Below are 9,090 nucleotides of genomic sequence, written 5' to 3'. Positions count from 1 at the left end.
GGCCGGGCGGGTCCGGGCCACCGCCTCGCAGCTCCGCGCCGCTCCCGGGGCGACCCCGGCCCGCCCCGCTCCCGGGTTCCGGCCGGGGCTTTCCAGAGCGGGCCCTGCGCGAGAGGGCGGCCCCCAGCACCCCTCCCCCTTCCCGCCCCGGCCTGCTGCGCTCTCGGGCCTGGGAGGCGACTCTGGCCACCGAGCCCCGGCTCCCGTCCCGCTCGCGTCCTGCTCGGAACAGCACGTGGAGCCCGGGGCAGCGGGGCGCGGGAAGGCCGGGCGGCTCGGGCGGCTGGGGTGGGCAGGCAGTGGCTTTCCGCCGGGCCTGTCAGGGTTGGGGCCTCCGGAGCTGCGGACAAAGGCGAGGCGGGCGGGTGTGCGGCCGGCTGTCCCCTGAAGGAACTGTTTCCTGCCGGGACTTGGGGTGGGGGCGGGTGCCAGGGGGAGCCGCCGTTAGGACGCCGGGGCCGGAGGCAGCTTCGAGTGTGACTCCTGTCTTCCCTTTGTGTCTCTTAGACCCAGAGGGGCAGGCCCGTTCAGCCCAGAGCGGTGTGTCTGGTGGTAGTTGGGGGTGGGGGCTGGGACCTGTTCGGGCCTGGCACCTCGGTGGGAAGGACTCCCGCCCTACCCAGGAGTTTTTCTGCCCACCGTTCCACGGCTGTGTGTGAGGGAGAGGGGAAGAAAGGAGTTAAATCCTCAACCCACATGGCTCCTTTATTTACCATGATGAAGGAGGGAGGCCATTATCCGAGCTTGGGGTCATTAGGGGACACCCTGCCGTGCCACTAGTGAAGATTCTGTAAGCCCCATAGGTTTGCCTGAAGCTACTGAAATAACACAGTGAAAAAGAAACCTGTCCGTTTTAAACCGCACCCTCTTCTTGGAGGCCAGGATCAGGGAACTCTGAGTCTTGTGGAAGGCCCCTTGGTTCAGGTGTGGGAAAGTCTAGTAAGGGCTGGGACCCCTCGCGGAGTGCCCACTGCCCAGTCTGTTAGCGTCATGTGCTCTGGACTCTGAGCTGCCCAGTGCTGGGCTTCCCAGGTGAGCAGGGGAGGAGGGCAGGCCCTTTGGCTTCCCCAAGGCCCTCCCTGCCCTGATGCGGCCCTGGCTCTGGTAGCAGAGCCTGGGGTTTTCAGAGAGGCCATGTGCCCCTGCATCCTCACCAGGTGGAGGCTGACCCTGCAGAGATGCTCTCTGCCTCCCTTGGCATCCTTGATGTTGGGGGAAGGGGGCACCCTGAACCCCGGGAAGGTGAGTTTGTCCATATCCTCCTCCTGGTCCTGGAAACCGCTGGAGGAAAGCAGTAGGTGAAAGCAAAGGACAAACCCCATGGCGGTGGATACTTGAGGGGGTGGGTGGCAGGGAGTTCTTTGCCTCTCTTCTCAAGGTCAGCATGGCATAGTGAGGTGGACCTTGAATCCCGCTATCAGTGCATCCCTGTAAAATGGGGTAGTCAGAATTGCTTCCTCCCTCCCTGGCTGGCGGTAGACCAGGTGGCTGGCAGGGTCCCTCAGAGGGATTCCTCCAAGGGGTCGGGCCCCTTGAAGGCAGAGCCCGTATCCAGGCTGAACCAGCGTGGTCCACACACGAGTTTCCAAGCTGGAGAGGGGAGACGGAAACACACCGCTTCCCACATGAGTTAGAATCTGCAGGCATGGGGAGCAGTAGGAGTGGTCTGCTCAGCCAGGCTTGTGCCCAGAGGGTGGGGGTCCTGAGACCCACGAGGGCCCACCCCTCCACGAATCCCAGCAGGACCAGGTGGGAGGGGAAATCTCTGGCAGCACTCCGGGCCTTGTCCTGTGAGACGAAAAGACACAGCCTGGAGTTTGGCTGTGTTGTCCTGTGCCCATCCAGGACTGCTGTTGGCCCAGGGCAGATGTCTGGACCCCAAGAGCCACTGCACCCCACTGACTCCTCTTTGTGTTTCCCACAGTAAACATCGTTCTCACCGGGCGGCTCAGCAGTGCAGTTCCTGCCTTAGGTGAGTAAGATGCTTCTCTCTGCTCCCTTCCTGCCTGCCCTTCTGGTTTACTGACCTCTGAGGACAGGCCTTTGGGGCCCATCCACCCCTGAGGTCAGCCGGCCTCTTCCAGCTAAAGCCCTTGTGCATTTTTTCTGCATCACAAAGGAGTCATTTGGTGTTGGGCAAGCTTACACCTCCCTGAGTCTCAGTTTCCTCTTCTGTCAAATGGGTGCAATAACAGGACCTACCTCAAAGCCTGGTTATTAGGGTCAAATGGGCAAATGAGGCAAGGTGCTCAGCGTGGCCATGACACATGGTGGCTTAAGGCCACTAGCAAACTGTCACGGGTCCAGCGTACTTGACAGGTTGTGCTTCCTGTAGGCTGTGGGGTTCCCCGAGGCCACGAGGCACCATGAGATAGAGGCGTGCGTGTTTAAAGTTCTACCTGGGATTTAGCTTATCAAGGTATGACTGAGTGATGACACAGAGAGGCCAATGCCACTGACAGAAGAATTCGCTACTTATGCGTCTTGAGAGGAAGGGACGTGCCACACCCCATGGGGCCACAGGGGGAATGCCAGCCTTGGTCTGGCAGACGCAGGAGTTGGGGGAGGGCCCAGGCCAGATCCTGGAGTTTCTGTGGGAAAGGCAAGGCAGGGCCGGGGAAACAGGTCAGGCTTGGTGAATTTGAAGAATTCTGGCTGGCCTGAGGCTCTAGGGGTGGTCTCTCGTTGCCTGGTACTTGGGCCCGGGATGACCCAGGACAGGGGGGCTTGGTATGCAAATTAGAAAAGAAGGTGGCTCCGCCTGGGTTCACCTGGCCTGTCTGAGCAAGACCAGCCCTAGGCAAGCTGGTGTGCAGGAGAGAGATTCACACTTTGGCCCATGTTTTGGCCCTGGAATTAGTGGTGGCCTATGGGATCTAAGAAACACGGGCTAGAACTCCGCCCAGTCCCCCTGCCTGTCACAGTGGGGCCAACCATCCACAGGCCATCTTTGTGCTTGGGCCCCGTGCCAGGCACCTCGAAGACTGTCAGGAGTGGGAGGGGCAACTGAGGCCATCAAGGGTATTCGCTCTTTGCTGAGGGGACTGCCATGGGAAAGCCCCAGCCCTCATGGCCCTTGGGGCCACCAGGAGACATCTGAGAAGGGCCTTAGGGAGCTGGGGAGAATGTGCGATCTCTGCTGTGGGGGGCTTGTGACTTGTTTGCTGTTTGCTGTCTGCTGTGCTGCCTTGTGGGCTGTAGGCACCTGGGGTTTCTAATTCTGCTCAGGACCTTGTAGCCGAAAGCCACTGAGGCTGGCTCAGGGACAGGGGTCTCTGCGGGCTGCGGTCACTGGGATGGGGAGGCCCAGCGCCCACTGAAGCTGCTTTTGCACGCCCATCTCTCAGTTGTGGCCCCTCGGGCTCCCTCCTGATTTCCCCTGCACGTCGGCTCCTGCTCCCCGCAGTCTGGCCTCCTCTGCTGACGCAGCTGGCCCGGGGCCCTGACTTCCTCAGCACCAAGCCAGTCCTAGCGCCGCCTGCCGTCCTGGCCCCCGCAGCGAACTGCCCAGTCTCCCCATCCCAATTTCCTGGAGGACATTGACTGGTCCCACTGGGTCAGGGGTCTGTGGCCATGGTGGGGGAGGTCAGGTCTTGCAGATGTGAGCCCAGGCGAGCCCTCCTGCCCGTGTGGGGGGTGGCCGTGTGGCCTTGAACACATCTGCCACGTGCCTGTGTCCCCGGTTTAGAAAGTGATGTTCCCGGGTCAAGGTTCGCTCATAGAGCCAGGGAGAGAAAGACAGCCATGCACGTCTGCACGTTCGGTAGGTTTTAGCCAGCATCCACTTTGTTCTTGGCAGGGCCCATGTCACCCAACTTTGGGGTCCGCTGTTCACGTCATGGTGCCTATGCACGGCGTCTCGGAGGCCTGAGCTGCGTGCATGGCCTGTGTGGCCACAGGTGGTGGGGGCCCTAGCTCTCCCGGAGTCTAGCTCTGTCCCTCCAGCATTGCCCAGAGGGGTGGACACCAGCTTCTGGCTGCCTGAGGTGACCGCTCAGACACTCCCAAGGGCCTGGCTGGACTGCCTGGAGACCTGCCAGGTGTCTGTCCCAGGTTGGCGGACACCGACTGGGTCCAATGACCCACCTCCCGCGCCTGGACTCAGGGTGGGGCGGGGGGGCTGTGACGCCAGTGCCGTGAGCCGGGACAGAGTCTTCAGGCTGTTTTCCACTCAGCTGGCTCGGGGCTCCCAGCTCCCTGTCGTGTGGTTCTAGCAGCCAGGGTGTCTAGAGCGTTGATTGCCTCTGGAAACCAGACCTGCAAATTGTGCTCCATCAGGCCTTGCTCACGCTTCCTCGGGAGTATTTCGCAAGTCTTTGGACCATGAAAGAAGGGCGCTCGCTGGTCTGAAAGTGCTCGGTCATCCCTTGCCCCCTTGAGCAGGCCACCTTGGCCCGAGGGCTGAGCAGTCTTCTGCTGGAGTGAATGCAGGTCACCTGTAGTTAAAGCCCCCACACCCCCCCGAACCCTATCCTGCAAACACACAGTCCTCCCAGCACCCTTCACTGCCCACCCATCATCACACACTCTGTCAGATCCTCACCTCCACAGGGTGTCCCCCCACTCACCCCGTCACATGAATGTCTGCCTAGAGACCGCCACTTTCCTTGAATTTCCCAACCACCCTCTGAGATGCGCCGCACCCACGGCCTCCATTTCACTGATGGACAAGTTGAGGCCTAGGGCGAAATGGTGTACCCAGCACTGTGGGCCCTGGGAGTGGGCTCGTGAGGCCTTTCCCCCACCTGTGCCTGGATCCTGGGGTGGGAGGGAGGCTGCCATCACGGAGACGCCTGGGGCCTATTGTCCGAGCTGGTCCCCGCCTCCAGGCTCAAGGCCAAGCAGCGTCCAGTCAGGAGGCCCTGACCAGGGCTCCCAGCGCCCTGCATGGACTCTGGCCTCTCTCCTGCTCCATGTGCCCTCCGCGTGGGCCAGGCTGACAGCTGCAGAGAACATGATCTCTTGCCGCCCCCTATGTGGGAATTTCTGGGGCAGCCCTGGGGGCTGCTCAGGGGGCGAGGCTGTTTGGGCGGACATGCTGTCAGGGGCTTTGCTGAGAGGCAGAGCTGGGCTGGTAGCTGCTAGTCGTCTGCTCCTGACTTGGCTGCTGGTCCGAGACACTTGGAAAGTAGGGCCAGACGTAGGTCTAGGAAGTGTATTCTGGCTGAGGCAGGTGATGCCCGTAGGATTCGGGAGTGAGGAACCTGGCCTTTCTGAGTGTTTTGTCCCTGAGGAAGGCGGGCCTCCCTGCCAGGGTAAGTGTGACCTGTTTTGTGGGGACCGGGCAACAAAGGGTGCCTCCTGCCCTGGCTGACGGTGTCTCCTGACTTCGGGTTTACCATGTGGATTTGATGTGGGGGGGAGACGCACCCCAGCCATGCTAGGCTCTCCCTGCCTGTGAACCTCTTGCCCGGCGCCGTCCAGGAGGAGAAGCCTCTTCTGGCTTTTCTAACCTCACACCTCCCAGGTTCCCGGGGCAGCACCCACAGTCTCTGTGAGGCCCACAAAGCTGGTGCCTTACCTGTCAGAGGGGCCCTTGTCCTTCCCCTGTTGCGTGCTCTCATCGCTCCTGTTTGGTGGGTGAGAAAGCTGCGGGTCGGGGAGGCTGGCCCTCCAGGCGTCGTGGGAGTGCCAAGCAGAGAAGCTGGGGTGGTGCCTTGCTGACCAGGGACTACTGGGGCTCTGATGGCAACCTGTGGGTGGCCAGCCTTGTTTTAGGGTCAAGTGTGGGTGTTTCTCTTCTAGTCCTTTGATGCTTTTGTGAGCTGTTGGCAGGGGTTTCCACTTCCCTGTTAGTCATGGTATTGGAACACCTGGACCGCCATGGTCACGGTCCTAAGAGCACGGGAGCACCTGGAGTCTTGTTGAGAGCCGGCAGACAGACCCTGGCCTGCAGGGCAACAGTGGAAGGGGCCAGGCAGTGCAAGAGCGGGGAGGAGGTGTCATTGGCCTCAGTCTCTCCATCTGTATAATGGAACATGCCTTTGCCACAGGCTTTGTGAGGCTCAGACGCGGTGGTGTGGTGAAGGGCTGCAGGGGCTGGAAGGGGTAGGTGCGATCAAGTGCAGAGCTCTTGTCTGGTCCCGGGAGGGCCAGGGCACACCAGTGTGGGCTCTGGAGTCTTCAGCCTGGGCTGGCTGAGCTGGAAGCAGAGGCTTGAGTAATGAAGTGGGTAAAGCGAGGCCTGCAGGGCTGGGCTTGGTGGCATTCCTTGATCGCTGGGATGATAGCCTGCCCTGGTCCCTGAGGCAGCAGATGGTCAACACTTCATAAATGCATTGGTTTAAGGCCGGCAGTGAGATGCTGATCCCACCAGGGGACCAGGGGCGATCCTGACTCTGTCACTTACTGCTGTGTGGCCATGGGCAGGTCACTTACCCTCTCTGAGCCTGTTTCCTTGTCTGGTTATGACATCTACCTCCGGTGGCTTCCCACTGATGCTCAGGATGAAACCCCAGGGCCACACAAGGTGTGATCAGACCCAGCCTGTGTTTCCAGCCAGGATGTCTGCCTCCCTGCAGGCCTGTGTTATGATCTCCACGGAGTGGGGCTTTTGACTGTGTAACTCAGCATGCCTAGTGCTTGTGCCTGCTACTAGTAGGTACTCAGTAAATCCGTGCTGGGTGAGCAGAGCCCCTCCCCTGCTGGGGCTGAGGCCTGTATTTGTCCCTGGTAGGGCAGGCAGGGAACCACGGCGGGTTGCCCATGCAGGCCAGAGAGGCCTAGGGGTGCAGACTTCTCCACTGAGCTGAGGCCAAGAGGCTGCGCCTTGGAGGTGCCAAGGGGGCTGTGGGTGGGCTTATTACCAGCCCTGCCGGCAATGGGCGATAGGACCCATGCTCCAGTGCACAGGGTGGGGTTGGGGGCCAAGGCTGCCCTGAGCCCTTGTGGGTCCTTGGCCCCCCATATGCACTTCCATGAAGTCTTGAGTTTGGCCTTGCCCTGGCCGTGGCCACCCTTGTCTGGCCTCGATCTCACCCTGGGGAAGGCCCGTGTTCAAGCCAGGGGGGGCTCGAGTGCACCCGCACCTCACTTCCCACCCAGAGGGGAGGCCGGCACTTCTCAGCCTCTTCTCCCAACAGCTGCCTGTAGTGGGAAGCTGGAGCAGCACACGGAAAGGCGCGGCGTCATCTACAGCCCAGCCTGGCCCCTCAACTACCCGCCGGGCACCAACTGCAGCTGGTACATCCAGGGTGACCGTGGGGACATGATCACCATCAGGTAGGGGGACCCAGGGCGTCAGAAGGGAACTCCGTGGGCCTGCACCTGCTGAGTAAGCATGTGTGTGTGTGCATAATGTTGCATGTGCGTGAGCAGACGTGAATGCATACGTGTGTGTGCACATGCGTGTGCACAAGCACACGTATGAGCAGGTACAGAGGGCAGATGTGTGTGTAAGTACAAGTGTGAGTGAGTGCGTGTGCACGAGCACATGTATGAGCAGGTATAGAGAGCAGGTGTGTGTGTAAGTACAGGTGTGTGCGAGTGTCTGCGTGAGCACAAGCACACGTATGAGCAGGTACAGGGGGCAGGTGTGTGTAAGTACAGGTGCGTGTGAGCATCTGCGTGTGCACGTGTGAGCATGTGAGTGTGCCCAGCTCCCCGGGTGTCTGTGGGCCCCTGCAGCAGGCCGCCTCTCCTGCTGGACCTCTGCCGCGTGAGCCTCTCTCATGGGCTGCGGGTCTGTGGATCCCCTCAGCGTGGCCAGGGAGAGGAGCCCGGGGCACTGGGGCCATGGCCCAGCCGGCTCTGAGGTGGCGAAGTGTTTTCTCTGTCCTGAAGGGGGCTTGAGGCCAGGCTGGCGTGGAGCCCAGAGCAGGGTTTCTCCAGGGGCCTCGGGGCAGTCTCGGCAGGAGAGGGAGCCAGGCAGGAGCCCAGGTGCTCCAGCTGCAGGGTCGTGCAGAGGGGGCTGGGATGAGGTGGTGAGATATTGGAACTGAGTCTGGAACCCTGGCCTGGGTGGCCGTGGGGCATCTGGTCAGGGTGCCACTTTCCTGTGTGCCAAAGCCCAGAAGGCCCAGGTACTCCCTGGCTCCAAAGCATAGGGGCGTGATGTGCGCCAGCAGGGGCTGTCCTGGGGTCTGTGCCTGTTTGCCTATGCCACAGGGCCATGGCTCTCAGGCGCTCACCTCCAAGCCTCCACCCTTACTGGCCACTTGTAGAGTCCTCCCTTCTCCTGTGGCCTGCTTGCCCCACAGCCTGGGCCGGGGGGGCCGGCACCAGTGTTCTGCCCAGGTGACACGCTGTCACCCAGCGGCAGGCTAGGCCAGCCCCATGTGCATCTACTCCCTCTATCCCCGCAGACCCGGCGTGGGAGGGATCTGGACCCTTCAAGGCAGCGTGTCGGCAGAAGGAATTGTCCCTGATGGGGCATGGTGTGTGTGACGGAGGGCAGAAAGGGACAAGGGGAGGCCTTCACAGAGTGGGGCTGTCCACATCGTGCTGCTGCTTCTTGGAGCCACCCTCAGGCCCCCAGGTGGTGGCAGGGGTCCCACCGAGAGGCCCGGAGTGGAGGAGTGCAGGGGCCCATGGGGCTGGCTACCCTTGCTATGAGCTCAGGTCTGCAGGCTCCCTGCCTGCCCGCCCACGCCTTCGGTCCTCGTTCCCCTCTGCGCCTGCAGCTTCCGCAACTTTGACGTGGAGGAGTCCCACCAGTGCTCCCTGGACTGGCTCATGCTGGGCCCAGCGGCCCCACCCCGCCAGGAGGCCTTCCGGCTCTGCGGCTCTGCCATCCCACCTGCCTTCATCTCAGCCCGGGACCACGTCTGGATCTTCTTTCACTCCGACGCCTCCAGCTCCGGCCAGGCCCAGGGCTTCCGTCTGTCGTACATCCGAGGTGAGGCTGGCAGCAGGGTGGGGCCGGGCACCAGGGGCACGTGGGCTCCCACGGCCCTGGCAGCACCCTCTCCTGGCCCACTCCCTGCTGGGTTTCCCCCAGCAGCCCCATCCATCAGGGGACTGGGCCTCAGGGTGCCTTGAAGCCCCTCGAGCTCACTGACCCCACTTCACAGACTTGGCTAGAATGGGTGGCTCACCCCTCACCCTTGGCTCAAGTCAGGGCTGAGCCCACCCGGGCATTTGAAGAGTCTC

At 61.8% G+C, this 9,090-nt stretch overlaps 1 protein-coding gene across 3 annotated transcripts in view; it reads left to right on the top strand.

The window, feature by feature from the left end:
- The window catches only part of LRP3 (LDL receptor related protein 3), a 30,715-nt gene that overhangs the window by 19,242 nt on the left and 2,383 nt on the right, over nucleotides 1–9,090 (top strand). Inside the window, exons 1-5 of one of the 3 annotated variants that reach the window (XM_034638454.1) lie at nucleotides 614–1,032; nucleotides 1,925–1,972; nucleotides 7,083–7,221; nucleotides 8,304–8,375; nucleotides 8,622–8,836. In XM_034638454.1, the coding sequence (XP_034494345.1) occupies nucleotides 7,208–7,221; nucleotides 8,304–8,375; nucleotides 8,622–8,836 (301 nt within the window). In that variant the 5' untranslated portion in view covers nucleotides 614–1,032; nucleotides 1,925–1,972; nucleotides 7,083–7,207. Of the gene's footprint in view, nucleotides 1–613; nucleotides 1,033–1,163; nucleotides 1,243–1,924; nucleotides 1,973–7,082; nucleotides 7,222–8,303; nucleotides 8,376–8,621; nucleotides 8,837–9,090 lie in introns of those variants that run through there. The other 2 variants (XM_034638453.1, XM_011216655.3) reach the window with 2 other exon arrangements.

Source organism: Ailuropoda melanoleuca, chromosome 12, assembly GCF_002007445.2.
Source record: "Ailuropoda melanoleuca isolate Jingjing chromosome 12, ASM200744v2, whole genome shotgun sequence".
Classification (NCBI taxonomy): Eukaryota; Metazoa; Chordata; class Mammalia; order Carnivora; family Ursidae; genus Ailuropoda; species Ailuropoda melanoleuca.
This window is presented reverse-complemented; position numbering and strand designations above follow the sequence as displayed.